Source organism: Phycodurus eques, chromosome 4 (assembly GCF_024500275.1).
Source record: "Phycodurus eques isolate BA_2022a chromosome 4, UOR_Pequ_1.1, whole genome shotgun sequence".
In the NCBI taxonomy this organism is placed as follows: Eukaryota; Metazoa; Chordata; class Actinopteri; order Syngnathiformes; family Syngnathidae; genus Phycodurus; species Phycodurus eques.
In genome coordinates, this window is record NC_084528.1 from 25,305,652 (window position 1) to 25,323,550 (window position 17,899).

The following is a 17,899-nucleotide window of genomic DNA, read 5'->3' on the forward strand; positions in this document are numbered from 1 at the left end:
GTTTTTTTTTTACCAATTTCATGTTTTTTTGGGCCCAGTGAGGCAGTTTGGTGTCTTGCATGAGTTCCTGCTCCTCCACTAAATAAGAACTGAATAAGAATAAAAAAGAGGAAGAATTTGTGACTTGATTTGTCCAAGAAAAGAAAAATTGGGACTTGCTTGGAACTTTAAGGTAAGACTTATTTGAGACTTGGACAGGTATGACTTGATCCCTTCTCTGCCTTCGCAAGCAGAAAGAGAGATCGTAGCCGCCTGTGTATTCGTGACTAGCAGGCGCAACACCAGCAGCAGCAGTCATGCGGAAATGAAGCAGTATTAAAGTGGAAAAATTAGCTCGCGCCGACTTCTGCCGTTCCGCGTCACTGGAGCCCAAATGGTTTTCCGACAAATGATGCCATGACAGTGCACTCCATTTAAATAAATATTTCCACATCTGAGCCAGATTGATCTGTTTGGTGGCGTACGAGACGCCTCTGTGTATTTGCTAAATGCTCCCATCCATCCCAGGCCCAGCCAGATGCCAAAGAGAGTTTTGTTCTAAATGGAACATTTTACACTAAACCTGGCTATTACTGATATAGCAGGCATACCGGGCTTAGAGATTACACTTCATCCCAAAACTTTATTTAGAGTGAGATAAGAGGATTCTCGCCGCTGCCTCTGCCTTATTTCAGCCATATTCCAACAGCGACAAAACATATTTTTCAAGGTCACTGTGTCACCGAGCCTTGCTGTGCAGATTTATGCATGAATATCAGCCTTGTCTTGAAATACACTGCCTAGGGTGAGCAGTGGCTTGTTTGCATGAGACAGGAGCACCCCCTTAAAACAGGTTAATTGGAAGTGGCATCTCAACCATTTGATAGAGGCTATATTTGAAAAACTATTGATTTTTGATTTTATTGCTCTAACCAAATATGAGATTCGCCCGCAGTTCCTAAAAGCTCTGGATGTTGTGAGGCTGTCCTGGTTGACACGCCTCTGCAACCTCGCGTGGATATCGGGGACAGTGCCTCTGGATTGGCAGAGAATCAGCAACTCCAAATCTGAGACCATGGTCCTCAGTCGGAAAAGGGTGGCGTGCCCTCTCCAGGTCGGGGATGAGTTCCTGCCCCAATTGGAGTGGATCGATGGATATTATTGGTCTAACTAAATATAAAATGCAAACCTTTTTGTATTGATAGTTAGAGTTCTAGTGGACAGATTATATCCAATTATTTATCAAATTATTAATATTATCATTACACATATAATTTAATTTGGTCTCTGGAGTGCCAAGTGTGATATACAACCAAGTAAATCATTTGTGAGCCGCCTATTTCTCAAAATGTGTCTGTCAGCGAGCCCGTGATGTGGCCAATTTACATAATACCGCCCCCACACTGAATTTCCCGGCTCATGACTTGGCAGGTAGGCCTGATGAAGGTCCTCCATTTCCAGGCAACGGTTAGACTACACGGACACACTATTATTTCAAAGCCAAAAGCTAAGCGGAGTTGCAGTGTTGGAAGAACAGATTTACCTTCTGATAGGCAGGGCCATACGTGAGGGGTATTCGGTGTGCCTTCAACTTTGCACCAAAAGGTTCAAAGGTTGTGAAATTGTGCGGTTTTAATTAAAGAAAAATAATTAGCCAGTCCACCCTTAAACATTTCCAGCTGGTTGAAAATGCTGGTGCTCGCTTCTTAACTGGAACACATAAGAGGGAGCACATAACTCAGAAACTGGCCTCTCTCCTTTGCACTTTAAAGTTCCTTTTAAGATTCTGTTATTTGTTTTCAAGTTTTTCTCTCAGCTGTGCCATCTGACCAGCTGCTTCTGGAGGTACGAAAGTCCAAGCAGAAGTTCAGAGGGGATAATACTTTTCATACTGCTGGTCCCAAACTGTGGAATGACCTCTCGGTGCACATAAGAAAAGACCCTTTACTGTCCATTTATAAAACTTTTTCCTCCTTGGCTTTCAACACAGCATGAGACTCTGCCTTTGTCTTATTTGTTTTATTGTTTTTATTTATTATGTTCAATTGGCTTGTGTTTTATGTTGTTGTATTTATGCACAGCACTTTGTTTCAGCTGAGGTTGTTTTTAAAGTGCTTCATAAATAAAATTGAGTTGAAAATTTGTCAACTTAAATCACAAAGACAGCATTTGTGGATTCAGAATGCTAACGCTGAAATCTGTTCAATAAAAGGTTAGGCTATTGTGAGATTACCGTCGGGATTCACATTTCTGACACTCCAGAAATTTAGTCAGGAGCTAGCAATAGTTCCTCATTTCAACGTGAAAGTCTCAAATTTAAACCTACAAGTCTCAAGTAATTTTGTCTTGGGCCAGTCAAGTCAGGTTATCTCCTTTCCTTAAGGAGTAGAAAGTACAGCTAACTATTTTCAAATGTTGGGGTAGTACAGTAGTATTTGTACTTTTTTCCTTCCCACTACTGGCTATATGCATGTACAGTACCAGGGTGTCCCAAAAGTCATTATACACTTATTTTTTTTCTCTTTCTATCATTTCAGGTCCATTTCATTCGGACATATGTGGCATCAGCATTTGACAGCTTAGGCTTTGCAGTTTTTGTAAGTATATCATTCCCTTGCCTATTGCTCACCAATTGACGGAGCGTCGTTACAAAATTGCTGCCTGGCAAAATGCTTTGGGGACTAATAAAGCCTACACGTACCAACTACGGGTCTAGCATTATCGCTCTCCGAAGTATCCCATGAATCAAGGTTTTGTGGATGTTGAGTTCCAGTGCAACCCTCTGGATAGACTTTCCCTGGTATTGCGAACACCTGCTGTAGGAGTTTGATGTTTTCATCAGTGGTGGTAGTAGTAGGCCTTTCGCTGCGTATTTTGTCAAGAACAGATCCTGTTTCGAGAACCTTGTCATGGATAGCGTAAATTGTAAACGCGTTTGAGCAATGTGATGGCCATAAACATTCTCAAACTGGTGCTGAACTGCAGCCTTGAACTCTCAAGTCAATTTGCAAATCCTTTGGCTTTTGTCCATACAAGTCACAAGAAATCAAAAAGGCCGAGTCGACTCAAGTCCAAATGTCAATGACTCAAGTGCCCATTCTCTAGGTGAAGGTCCCACTGAACATTTAGCAGCAAGTCACGACAATCCATTAGCCTCAGGTTCCACTCCAACTAATGAATGGAAATAAAAACACAGGCGTAAAAAGAATTTGAATAAAAGCCAGGGGCTCCCTTGTAAACCCAAAAATCCCAAGGAGCACATGTTAATTCTTATGCATGGCCTAAATTGGTTGCTAAGTAACTCATTTGTGTTTAACCTCAGGTGCTATGCTAACGAGGGTCACAGAGATTCGAACTCAAACTGGTATTCCCAATGGGGGGATGAAGCCGCGCTGGTGTTTTTGCCTCCTCCGGGTGGGAAATAAATTCATCATCGGATGTTTAATGCAAAAGGCATAGACTGTGCGTACAGTATACTGTATGTCTTTTTTTCTCATCGCTCCCAGCTACTGTATTTCAGCGGGATGGCTGTTCTGGTTGCCTAGAGATGACAGCTTCTATTTCAAATATGAGTGAGGTCACTGATAAGGTTGGTGAAGTCAGCAAAATCAAATCAAGAATGGAAATGTCTAAATCTAAACTATAAAAGTTTTAGCGGCAAGTGGGTTAACTGGAAGTTCAAAAGCACCAAAAAAGTTGCATCGGTTCACCAAAATGCTGGTGAATAACATGCAGATTTTAGGAGTTTGAAGTTTCAACATATCATGCTAGCTGCCAGTGCAACGCGCTAGATTATACTGCCAACATCGAAGGTGTCTTTTGCTTTTTGCGACAAATTTTCTGAAAGTTGTCAGGTTTTCAGTGGGATTTTGTGGAAGAAAAGGGGGTGGGGGGGGGAACGGTAAAAATTTGACCAACAAGCAGCAATGAACGGGCCCCTTTTTCATGGTAAATCCTTGAAATAATTATAAAATTTTGACATCATGGTTGCAAAATGTTGTGTCACCGACACCGAGCCGTCTAGGATAGCTGCTTCCGAGTCTGGCTCATTTGTGCAAATTCCCTAATAGGAGTTCATTAAAGTATGATCACTTGTATTTGCTCCAAATGGCTGTTTTAAACCAAAAAGACCGACTTTTGACAAGACGTTTCTGTGCCCCCTACCATGATAGGCATATCCACCGAATATATATATATATATGTGTGTGTGTATGTATGTATATATATATATATATATATATATGTGTGTGTGTATGTATGTATATATATATATATATGTGTGTGTGTGTGTGTATGTATGTATGTATGTATGTATGTATATATTATATATATATATATATATATATATATATATATATATATATATATATATATATATATATATATATATATATATATATATATATATATATATATATATATATATATATATATATATATATATATATATATATATATATATATATATATATATATATATATATATATATATATATATATATATATATATATATATATATATATATATATATATATATATATATATATATATATAGGCGGCACGGTGGTAGACTGGTTAGAGCGTCTGCCTCAAAGGTTCTGAGGACCGGGGTTCAATCCCCGGCCCCGCCTGTTTGCATGTTCTCCCTGTGCCTGCTTGGGTTTTCTCCCGGCTCTCTGGTTTCCTCCCACATCCCAAAAACATGCACGGTAGGCTAATTGACAACTCTAAATTTCCCGTAGGTGTGAATGTGAGTGCAAATGGTTGTTTGTTTCTATGTGCCCTGCGATTGGCTGGCAACCAGTTCAGGGTGTACCCCGCCTCCTGCCCGACGATAGCTGCGATAGGCTCCAGCATGCCCGTGACCCTAGTGAGGAGAAGCGGCTCAGAAAATGGATGGATGGATGGCTGCACTAGGACGAGTCTCTGGAATTAAACCTTAATCTTAAATAAAATTAACCCTTAATCGAACCGCTTCAAAGGGAGAGAAAAATCACATTCAAATCACAATCGAAGCTATATTAGCAGCGAGTTATCGAGAGACAATGGGCACAGCCATGTTTGAGTGATTGGCTTAAATGGAGATGACGGTAACTGTGCCAAAATGCTTATGGCGCTTGGCGGTTTGTGCAATTTAATCTTCATTTCCCACAAGTTTTACGTGGTAGTTGTTTTACAGGGTTAGGAAATGCACCATCGAACAATGTAGGTGTGGCTCTATTTTTGTTAACACCATTTGTATTTGAATTCTTCAGGTACAGTAGTTTTTTATTTTTTTATTTTGTAGTTTGCTCAAAATGTTGTCAAAACTCCAAAAGCAATTTCTGAGGTAGGCTCTGAGACACCTAGGCCGGATATTGCACCTGTAATTGCGAGTATGGAATGTCTTGACATTTTTGTACCTGCGGCGAGCATAACGAAGTGCACACAAGACACCGGGGAGGGAACCAATGTCATCATGTGAGCATGTATGCGCCTCTGCAGGGGAAACAATGAGTTTACTTTATGAATACAGCAACATTTGATAATTTAAGGTGGGGTGAATAGCCAGGTGCGGTCCAATGTTTGATTCTGGATGCCTCAGGCAGTTCCCATAACAGCATACAGTGCAAAAATTGCAATGCAAGCAAGGTGAAATAGCTGAAAATCAAGGCTGTTTTCTGTGGGTTAGGGTTACAGCAGTGCACTGCGGCCACCATGATTAATAATTGTTTATATTTAGCCGACATTAGCTGACATAAACAAAAAAGCTTCACACAATTTAGCGTTTCCCCTCCGTCTAGGATGCATGCATCTGATTGGGGCACATTTGGGCGAATTCCCTACAGTGGGAGTTTGTCAAAGTACACAAGCAATGGAATTTGCCCAAAATAGGCTATTTCAAAACACAATGACCAGCTTCCTGTTTAATTTCTGGCATGGGTCCTTGAGAGTTTTTTGTTCACTGTGATATGATAGACACAACCACCCAATTTTGTTGGGGGGGGGGGGGGCAGTTTTTTTGTTTGTTTGTTTAACTTCCCGAGAATACTCAAATTCACCAGCAATGCCTGCTTCAAACCAAAATGGCTGACTTCATTTTAAATTTCTGGCATATGGGTCCTTGAGACTTTTTCATGAGTCCTGTCATCATAGACATACTGTATATAACCAATTTCATGCTGATCATCAGTGAAACTGGTGTTACGGGCTATTTGTTTCCAACTTCCCAAAAGGGCTGGTGCAAACAAAAATGGGTGATTCTCTGCTCAATTTCAGGCATGGGTCCTTAAGACTTTTTCGTGCGCCATGTTATGATAGACATGTCCACCGAATTTTGTATCGATTTGTCAAACTGGTGTTGGGGGCTATTTTATTTATTTATTTTACTTTCTGAAAATCCTCAAATTCACCCAAAATGGGTGCTTCAAACCGAAATGGCTGATTTCCTGTCAGTTACAGGCATGGGTCCTTGAGACGTTTTCATGCATTCTGTTATGATAGCCATGTCCAACCACTTTAGTATTGATCAGTGAAACTGGTGATGGGGGCTAATGTTCTCAAAGTTTCAGAGAACCCTCAAAGTTACACAAAAATGGCTGACTTCTTGTTTAATTGTAGGCATGGGTCCTTGAGACTTTTTTGTGTCCCCCGTTATAATATACAAGTAGAACCAATTTCGTGTTGATCAGTGAAACTGGTGTTGGGGGCAATTTTTTTTCTAACTTCGGGAAAATCTTTCAATTCGCCTAAAATGGCTGCTTCCAAAATGGCAGGCATTAAATGTATTGAAAATGGAATAACTGGAATAATGATGGATTTTTAAAAAAAATTGGTGGTGTGCTGTGGAACTTTGGAAATGTAAAATATGTGCATTGAAGTAATTCGTACTTGAGGTATAAATCAGTCGTTTTGGCATAATGCTGCTAACTGACAAACTGCCATCAAAAGCAGACTTCTCACCTTCGCATTGGTGCTTGGCAGAGGTAAAGAAGGCACGTTAGTGTTGTAAGGAAGAAAAAAAATGGAAATGGAAGGTGGTGTCTCAAAGGAGCCAGAAAAGTGTGTCAGGCCTTTATTGCCTTGATCATAGGCTTGTGTTAGGCTAGGATACCTCACTATCACTTATCTTTATCTGGTTATCCTCAGCACTACCTTCAGAGATTTGGTCTCTCAAAAGAGAGCTCGGAACATTAAACTGGTCTGAGCCGCCTCACCTTCCAATAAAAGAGATATTTCCACACAAGCAAAAAAAAAAAAAAGCGAGGCAGGAAGGTAAGGCAAGGAAATGAATGGCAGGGCCATTCCCCACAGTTTCCAAGACATGCCCCGTACTTGCGCTCCAGACTCATCAATATGCAAAACATCAGTGCATCGCTTGCCACAAGAATATTCCCTCCTCGGCGCACAAATGTACACAAACACCATCTCACTTTGCAGACAACCGGTAAGGCGTAAAGAAAAAAACTAAAACAACCCAAAGCAAACATAATCGCATTTTGATTTAAAGAATAAAGCAAAACATGTCTGGGATTCATTCAAAGACCGAAATTGTGTAAATGTAATACACGGTGCGGTAAAAAAAAAAGGGGGGGAAAGACTCCGGGCTCGCAATCAATGCGATATGTTACACTGAGGCCAACTAAACTCCCAGTGGCTGGATTACATTTCAAAGAACAGAGCCCGCCTGGAGCATTTCCACCCATAGATAAGCAGGAGAAAGGTGGCATGGCATGGGAGCCGGAAAAGGACTTTCCGTACATATTTTTGATTGTTCCAGGAAGAAGCCATTACATTTGAGTGCACACTTTGTCAGTTACAGTCCACTCGCATTGGGGCCAAAAGGGGAACTGACCCACCAAGTCAGTGCATTATTAATTAATTCATTCATTCATCTTCCGTTCCACTTATCCTCACTAGGGTCGCGGGCATACTGGAGCCTATCCCAGCTATCTTCGGGCGAGAGGCGGGGTACATCCTGAACTGGTCGCCAGCCAATTGCAGGGCACATGTAAGCAAACAACCATTCACACTCACATTCAAACCTACGGGCAATTTAGAGTCGTCAATGAACCTGCCCTGCATGTTTTTGGGGTGTGGGAGGAAACCGGAGTGCCCGGAGAGAACCCACGCAGGCACGGCGAGAACATGCAAACTCCACACAGGCGGGGCCGGGATTCGAACCCCGGTCCTCAGAACTGTGAGGCAGATGTGCTAACCAGTCTTAGTTAGTCAGCTCGCAGGATCACGCTCATCAGGAAGGTGCAGATGTTGACAGTTACAGTCTACTGGTATTGGGGCCAAGTGGGGCTCTGACCCAGCAAGTCAGTGCATTGAATTAAACAAAAGTCAAATTTTTCATAACCGACACATTTTGTTGACATTTTTAGTTAGTCAGCTAGTTTGTTAGCTAGAAGGATGAGGCCAAGTCATACACAACCGACTTGCATGAAAGTTTGTTCAAGGGTGGCCCGTGGGTCTGCTCAATTCAAGTGCAGATTTTGACAGTTAAAGTCCACATGCATTAGGGCCCAGTGGATGCGGCAGTACAAATTTTAATTGCTCCATTATTTTTTCATTTTACTTGAGCAACGGCATATTTGAAGCTCGCTCGGAATATAAATTTTGGGTCTCAACACAAAGCCAAACATCAAACAAGCAACGGCTATAACTTGAAAAACTCTAAAGGCAAGGTATTACTGTAATTGCATTATGATTTGAAGGACTAAGTAAAACACGTTAGAGATTCACTCAAAGCCCCAAATTGTGTGAATGTAATACAAAGACTGCGGGCTCACAATCAATGTGATGCATTACACTGAGGCCAACTAAACTCCCAGTGGCTGGATTACATTTCAAAGCACGGCGCCCTCCCGGAGCTTTTCCACCCATTCAAAAGCAGGAAAAAGGTGGCGTGGCGTGGGGGTCGGGGCGTAATCGCGGCTGACCTACAGTGGGGTGGATGTAGGTTAAGTTGCTCCGCTGACTGCACGCCGCTCCACTTCCTCAAGTCCGCTCCCTGCCCTGAGTCGTTAAATCCCCGCTGCTTTAATCTCCTTAGCGGGCTACATCCTCTTTAAAGATGCAAGAAGAGGCGGTGAGCTGCGTCAGACGATGAGGTGGGCATGACACACACCACAGGCATGATAGGCACGGAGTCGGCGTTGAGGGGCAAAATTTGTCGGGCCAATGTCGAACGGCGACAAGGTTGGAATGCAAACTACGAAATGTTCAGTGAAACCCAATTTATCATTGGGCATACGTTTCACAATTATCCACAATCAGTGAATATCTGCCAGACAGATATACAATTTTGGACTTAGGTTGTTTCAGCCTGACGCCAGACATATACAGTGGGCCCGCGCTATTCGCAGGAGATAGCCACCGCCGGACCGCGAATAGCGAAAATATGTGAATATTTGACAGCCGTTATGATTTTAAACCCCAAAAATTATTAACTAAGCAAGTACGTGTTCAACAAACAAACAAAAACAAAATGAAAAATAAAAGAAAGAAAACTGAAAGGAAAGAAAATTTAAAAAAAATCTGCGAATAGGTTTGTATGTACACACACACACACACACACACACGGAAAGAGAGAGCGAGAGAAAGTGAGATAGAGAGAGACGAACTAGATTTTCTGTGTAGCCATGTTCAATGACGACAGTCCCTGTGTAGCCTTTTTGAGCAATGACACTCCTCGTGCAGCCACATTAACTATCACATTCACTGTGGAGCCACATCAACTAATGCACATGATCTCCTCGTACATTAAAGTCCAACTAACGACAAACCCTGTGTAGCCACATTAAGTAGTGGCATTCCCTATGTAGCCACGTTAACTAATGGGATTCCCTGCGTAGGCATGTGTTCTAATACACAATGATCTCGCACGTAAAAGTCCGACTAACCACTATCAACAACTAACAACAATCCCTGTGGAGCCACGTTAAGCAATGTCATTCCCTCTGTAGCCGTGTTAATTAACTGTATTCTCTGTGTAGCCATGTTAAGTAATGCTTATGACATTCTCATACGTGAAATTCCAACTCACAACAACTTGTGTCTAGCCAGGTTAAACAATGCCATTCTCTGCGTAGCCAGGTTAACTAATGCACATGATCTTGCACGTAAAACCCCAACTGACGACAAGCCGCGTGTAGCCACGTTAAACAATGGTATTCCCTGTGTAGCCATGTTAATTAACACCAATACCTGTGTAGCCACAATCAAAAAACAAAAGCATCACCACAGCACCTTGTGTCAAATCCATCAAAAACGCCTCCAACCCTCCCCCCCTCCTCCTCCTCTTCCTACTTTTCCTCCTCCTCCCTTCCCGTTCTGGAATAATGCCTGAATGTCATCACCTGAGAGGAGCGTAACCGAGTGCAACACGGATCACAGCGAGCTGCTATTGGGGTCATCCTTCCCGTTTGGGTTTGGTTTCTTTGAAGTTGCGTGGGCTTTTGAAGGAAAATGGACCGACAGACTTGATTTTTATTTGACACCCGCAACCCACAGACACTTGCAAGTCGCATACTAGCACATCAACAAGAGATCACGTTGAGCTCTACCTGTTTCCCAGAAGTAGACCGACTTCCCGCCGTCGTCCGTCTGTGCGAGATCCCGCCGGAAAACACAGCCCAGCAGTAGCAGCAGTGACACCAGGAGGTGCCAGCTGCCCCCCCTCCGCCGCCACCCCGTCGGCTCCATAGTCCGGGAGAAAAAAAAAAAAAAAGTAAATCCACTCAGCTCAGGGAGGTCAGGCGAGGAAAAAAAACGGCAAGGGGGGAAAAAAAACAGTAGTCCTAAAAAGAGGCAACAAGAAGTGGAGCGCGGTTCACTTTGAGGCAGTTGAAGGACACTCACATGGAGACTGATGGAAGGATGGAGGAGGATGAGGAGGAGGAGGAGGAGGAGGAGGAGGAGGTGGTGGTGGTCAGCAGGAGAGTTGCTGTCGGAGGCTCCAGAGAGGCTCCTCCATGGCGTCCTCCCTCCTGCGCTGTCATCTCCTCTGCTGGCGGAGAGGCGACAGTGGGCGAGGATCTGCAGTGTGCTGCCTCGCTCTACCTCTCTCTCTCTCTCTCTCTCTCTCTCTCTCTCTCTCTCACCTCGCTCACTCATTTGCTCTTTCCGCTGTCTTACTCCCCCCCCCATTCGCATTACCTCTCTTGTCCACCTTTCACTGTCCTTTTATTACAGCTCGAGTACACCAAAATTGCCTCTGTTGCGCACAACGGAACTTTTATTTGAAATGTAGTTCCCGGAGCCAGTTTCACTTACGCTAGCAACATGGACTTTTTAGTAGGCATGGGTAGGCCTCCACAAACATCTCTCGCAATCATGCCATAACAGACACAAGAAGTCTTCCATTTTAAGGTCCATTTTAGGGTGAATTTCGACATTTCCAGGACACTTCTGTCAGTCGTGAGTATCTGCTCACCATGCATACCACCACCCTCATTCTCCGCACTACGTCTGGTCAATTAGCTTTTCAATTTTATATCCCAAATGACTAGAACACTGCAACAAATAAAACTCACCTCTTTCATGCCAATATCATCGTTTAAAAAGTTAGTGAGGGATACTGCACGTGATAACTGCACCTGATTTTAGCCTTTTATTATTTATTTGAACCTTTTATTCACTATGTGCTGTCATATAATGTAATGTATTATGTAACTATGTAACGATCACACTGCAGAGTTTGTTGTCTATGTACAGTACTGTGTGTGTATTTGCTTTTATTTTGCTTTCTTTCGCCTTGCTGTCTGCTACCAGGTCAGCATTGCAATTGAGAATCTGCTCACAATTGCCTTACCTGGATGAATGAAGGTAAGACAAACAAACAAACAAACAAATAAATAAATAAAATGACGAGACTCACAAAAAGTCTCAAGGATGCTGAAAAGACACAGGAAGTTCACCATTTTGGTTTGAATCACTTCTATTCTCGGGTCATTTGGGTTATTTCTGGAACCGTCGAAGACTAGCTTTCCCAATGGATTTTGGCCAACTGCAATGAAATTTGAAGCACATATACTAGGCAGATATATGACTCTAAATTGCCAAGAATTTGAGTTGTGGTCATTGTGTTATGCATAGCAGCAAAGTTGCAGGAAATTGGAAAGATCCTTTTTACCGCACTATTGATTGTTATCTTAAATTCAGCCACCCATAGACAGTTTCCATAAGCAATATGAAATTCGTTTGGCATGTCTTACACAATTAGACCCACTAAAAAGTCTCAAGAAGCCATTCCCAAAACACACAGGAAGTCTCCAATTTTGGTTTGAAGTTCAAGGCTCATGTTGACAATTACCAGGGGTCCCCAATTTTCCCACAAATTATGTCTTGAGTTATACTAAATGTCAACTAATTATTCTAGACAGAAGGATGAAACTAAATTGCAATCATCTGAGTTTTCGTCAGTGCAATGTGGGCTGAGCGTGGCAGCAAATTTTGATGACTCGCCATAAAAATAAAAAAAAAAACATGAAATTGGAATGTATCAACTCCAAAATTCAGCTCCCCCCCCAAAGCCAGTTTCACTTAGCAACATGAAATGTCTACACGAGTAGACCTCCAAAAAAACTTTCAAAAAGCCATGCCATCAAATACACAGGAAGTCTGCCATTTTGCTTTGAATTATCAATTTTTGACCCATTTCCATATAAACATGTTCAAATTGGTCTGGTAGCACCTTCCACAAATGTTTAGAAAAATTCAGCCCCTAAAGCCCGTCACACTTATCAACATGAAATTTGGTTGGCCTATCTATCAGGAGTAGACCCGCTACTAAGCCTCAAGAAGCCATGCCAGAAGGCACAGGAAGTCTGCCATTTTGCTTTCAAGCAGCAATTCTAGGTTACATTTCCAGTGGTCCTTTTAAACCATTTTCCTGGTGATTTTGTTTGTCCTCTTTGTATATAACTAAATTTGAACCACACATGCTATGTAGATGGACAATGTTAAATAGTGTCGCATGTGAGCTTTTGTCATTGTGAGTTTTATTTGTTGATGCCATAAAACACAGACAAAAACTAGAATTCATATTCCTTTGTCGCATACCATAGACTTTTTGAAAATCAGGCATCGGAAGCCGGTTTCAATTAAATTTGGTAGGCATAATTATCATGGTTAGACCCACAAAAAAAGTATCAAGAACCCATGCTGGAAAAGACACAGTAAGTCTTTGAAGCAGCCATCTTAGGTACAGGTTTGCTTTCAACTCTGTATACTTGCATTGAGTCTTTCGCCTGGCATACTTCCTATTATTACACTCCGCTCGTATTTTTCTCTCTTGGCATAAGGAAGGATCCCCCCCCTCCCTCCCCTAACCTTCTCTTTCTCCACTCCCTCTATGCACATGCTGTTTGGAGGGTTGGGGGGGCAACAGGAGAGCAGCGGGAGTCTGAGAACCGCTGTTCCCGAATCAGAAAGGCAGACAAGAGCGCGCCTCCATGCAGGGAAGGCGGAGGCTATGATGATGATGAGGATGGCGCATGGGAGAAAAAGACTAACGCAAAAATGGGGGCGACGGCGTGAAGTGATAAGAACGAGGGAGTGATGGGGGTTTATGGTATGAATTAATTGTTTCAGTTCAGCGCCGATAAACGAGCACACGGGCTGCGACTGCCTCCAATTACGAAATTACTTGTAGCAGACGTGTTGATTCATAAGCAAGCTGAGGGCGTCCCACTTAGCAGCGTGTCCGCCCGTTACAAAACAATCAAAGCCAGGCAACAAAATGTGACCTCGCTGACGCAAACCGTGGACAAACAGAAACTCTCAACCTGTGCCATCACTACCAACAAGTTATGATTTGTCAGTTTGGACACAGCACAGAGTGGACCAAAATGTATTTTTATGGCTAAGTGTCCCAATACTTTTGTCAAAATTCATAGTTTATTCCCTTCTGTACATGGCACAATAATTCTGTCCAAATTCCTTATTTTCTTCTGCAGCCGTCCCAATATTGTCCAAACCCCACATTTTCACTTCCTGGATGTCTCCCAATGGATTTGTCCAAATGTTCTTCATTTCTGTAGGTGTCCCAATCCTTTTGTCAAAAAAAATCACCAATTTCACATTCTACATTCTGTGAGTGTTCCAGTGTTTGTGCACACTCTAAACGGCGCATTTGTCCCAATACGTTTGTCAAAAAGAATTCCACATTTTGATTTCCTGTAGTTGTCCCAATAATTATGTCTAAAAATCCATATTTTCACTTTTTGTTTCCTCAAGCCGGCACGGTGACCCGGCTGGTTAGCGCATCTGCCTCACAATTCTGGGGACCGGGGTTCGAATCCCGGCCCCGCCTGTGTGGAGTTTGCATGTTCTCCCCGTGCCTGCGTGGGTTTTCTCCAGGCACTCCGGTTTCCTCCCACATCCCAAAAACATGCGTGGTAGGTTGATTGAAGACTCTAAATTCCCCATAAGTGTGAATGTGAGTGCGAATGGTTGTTTGTTTCTATGTGCCCTGCGATTGGCTGGCGACCGGTTCAGGGTGTAACCCGCCTCCCGCCCGAAGATAGCTTGGATAGGATCCAGCAGCCCACGACCCTAGTGAGGATAAGCGATAAAGAAAATGGATGGATGGATGGATGTTTAATCTGCTGTCCCAATACTTTTGTCCAAACTCAATTTATTTATTTATTTATTTTTTTCCCCATGTACTGTAGGTGTCCGAAAACTTTTGTCCAAATTCCATATTCTCTTCTTCTGGAGCTTTCCCAAAAATCCAAAATCCACATTTTCCCTCCATGTACTTGTCCCAATACTTTTGTCCGAACTCCTGTAGGTGTTAATACATATAAGTAATGATCTTCTAATTGCAGAAAGCTCAGAGTGGACTGAGCCAGTCAAACAAGAGATTGTATCTTAGATGAAAGAGCACGACTGCTTTTGGGCGCTAAATTTGAGTACACTCGAAAGATTTATCACATTCCAAGTGAGCACATAAAGGTTTGGAGGCGAGCCACTGGGTTTGTTTCATTTAAGTGTTTGTTTTCTTCAGTGCCACAGAGGCCCTTGAGGAAAGGTCCTCTTTGTATATAACTCAATTATATAACGACACAACCGACACCAGATGGTATGTTGTTTGCGACATTTTCTTTACTTTGCACTTCCTGTAAGTGTACCAATATATTTGTCCAAACTCCACATTTTCTTCACGTCCTGTACGTGTCCCAATACTTTTGTCCAAACTCCCCATTTTCTTCACGTCCTGTACGTGTCCCAATACTTTTGTCCAAACTCCACATTTTCTTCACCTGTTGAAGTTGTCCTAATATATTTATCAAAAGTCCACATTTTCTTCTTCTGCATCTGTCCCAATACTTTTGTCAAAAATGCACATATTCCCTTTAAACTCTTAAAGGCGTCCCAATGCTTTTGTCCAAGCCACAAATTCTATTCACGTTCTGTAGGTGTCCCAATACTTTTCTTCAAATGTCTGTACACACACACGCGCACGCTCACACGTACGCGCGCACGCGCGCACACACACACACACACACACACACACACACACACACACACACAGCTAAAAGTGTTTTTTATCTTTACGTGGGCTCAGTACAAGCTGACAGGCAAACAATGCCACTAACGGGTCAGCTAACGCCGTGGCGTCTGGACGTCATCGCTGAGGGGAGGCGGCAAGTGGGAGAAAAAAAACGCAGATAAGGCGGTGCACATGGGGGCAGAACTGGCAGGGTGGAAAATCAAAAGCAGAAGGCACGATAATCTTTATCTGCGTGTAACAAATTGCGGCACAAATCAAATTTTACATTTCTCTGATTTGTGGGATTGAAAACAGAGCAGGCCTGATATGGACTCACACGGAGACATGCTTGCCGACTCACTTTTCTCAGTGATTTTTGAAACCCTAACATTTGCTTGAAAACCCTATCCCAGGTTTGGAAGCCAAATTTGAAAACAGAAACCCTAATTCAGTACCCGTGCCTCGAAACCTTACTTTGAAACCCTAACTTGAAACCACACTTTCAAACCCTGACCTTAAAGGGTCTTAAAACCCTAATTTGAAAACCCATCTTTTGTGTGAAACTCTAATCCAGGCTTGAAACCCTACTTTGATAGCCTAACCAACATTTTAAACTCTACTTTGAAACTAAACTCTACTTTGAAACTAAATCAGGCTTGAAATCTTTGCTTTAAACTCTACTGTAATTTAAAACCCGTACACTGTCTAGAAACCCTAATTTGAGACCTTATTCCTGACTTGAAATTGAAATCCTTCCTTGAAACCCTAATTTGAAACCTTAATCCCAGTTTGAACCCTACCTTGAAACCCTAACACTAGTTTGAAACCCTACATTGAAACCGTAACCCTAATTTAAAGTTATAACTTGAAACCCAAACCAAGGCTCAAAACCATAATTTAAAACTAACTTTAAAGCTCAACCCTGACTTAAAGCCCTACTTTGAAAACTGAACCATCTTTTAAAACCCTAACCCAGGCTTGAAACAATAATTTAAAACCCTAATTTGAAAGCCTAATCCTGATTTGAAGCCCTCCTTTGAAACCTGATCTTGAAACCCAAACCCTAATTTTAAACCTAAACCCAGGACACAGACAATCTGGTAAATCAACCATGTTGCAACATACACGATAAATTGATGGCTGTGAAAAGATTTATATTTCTATCGAAAAACCATATATTTTGTTGTTGTTGTTGTTGTGATACATTTTAGGGACACGTTTCATGATTATACATACAAATATCACAAGTTGTAAGATCTAATTGGCTCACATTCGGCACCAACCATTTTTTGTTCCCACGGTAACACTTTCCACCACGCGATGACATCTGGAAGCGAATATGTTGACAAGGTGTACAGTACGTCAACAGAGCGTAGACGCCACACACCACAAACTCGCATGCATATTTATGACCATCTGTAGGCCTCCTGATACCACGCCTTTTAAAATTCACATCAGCTCGCATACGCCTCGACGTCATCTCCATTTAAACATACTACTGCTGAAGGAAGTTCTTCCGGGTGGCAAAAACCGAAGCGATATCCTATGGCACCATTAGCAAACGAACCCTTCTGTGTCATTTGACCAAGGGGGAAGGGCTTGAATTAATGATTTTCATCTCGCTGGGTGGTACAGGAAGTCTTCTCTACTGGTGTATTTTGAATAAATGTAAGTGTGTAAGTAAGTATGTAAGTAATGGAGCAACTGAGAACTAGAGTGGGCCAACTCCATTTGTGTCATTTTGCAGGAGAGTGATTGAAAGTTTCATGGCTGCGATAAATTCTGGGGGATTTATAACTTGGTTGTTGCGCCCTCTGTTTGCAGTGGTGCCTTGAGATACAGGCGCCTTGACCTACAAGTTTGTTTTTTTGTTTTTTTAGATTCGAGTAGTCGCTTGATATATGTCAAATATGTATATATATCGGCAGCTGATGGCCTAGCGGAATGCAGCTTTGGTGGTCGCTGAAGCAAAAACCCGGGTATGGGAGGAGTTCGGTGAGGCCATGGAGAAAGACTTCCGGAAGGCAAGAAACACGAAGTAGTCGCACTTCATTTGCTTTATTTAATGCACCGCAAAAATAGATCTGGCCCCTCACGTGTGAGTTTTAAACCTGTGGCTTCAAATATTGCCATGTGACACTTTTGATATACTTGTAAACAGAGTGACTGATGTCTTTGAAAGTCTTCATTTACTTCACAGGTGTCCAAGTGGCATCTCCATCTCATGACTGACATTTCATTCTATTATTCACAGCATCTGATGATCTGTTTGTTAATTTGTACCATTAGAGACTTGGTAATGGATCTCCATTGTGGTTCAGGTCTAAATTGCAAAATAATGATGCATAACGAGGCACGATGCCTCGTATTCCCTGGGGGTACCGGCATACACTCATAATCCACGCGTGCTGTACATTTGCTTGGTCTGCTTTTGC

At 42.3% G+C, this 17,899-nt stretch overlaps 1 protein-coding gene across 10 annotated transcripts in view; it reads right to left on the reverse strand.

The window, feature by feature from the left end:
- The window catches only part of thsd7ab (thrombospondin, type I, domain containing 7Ab), a 114,438-nt gene extending 103,470 nt beyond the window's left edge, over positions 1-10,968 (reverse strand). For all 10 annotated transcript variants that reach the window (XR_009768444.1, XR_009768442.1, XR_009768445.1 and 7 more), the window contains exon 1: positions 10,534-10,968. Coding sequence is in view for 4 of the 10 variants with exons in the window: in XM_061674803.1 (XP_061530787.1) it covers positions 10,534-10,672 (139 nt within the window). In the remaining 6 variants the exon portion in view is untranslated. The remainder of the gene's footprint in view (positions 1-10,533) is intronic.
- Positions 10,969-17,899: the final 6,931 nt, after the last annotated feature.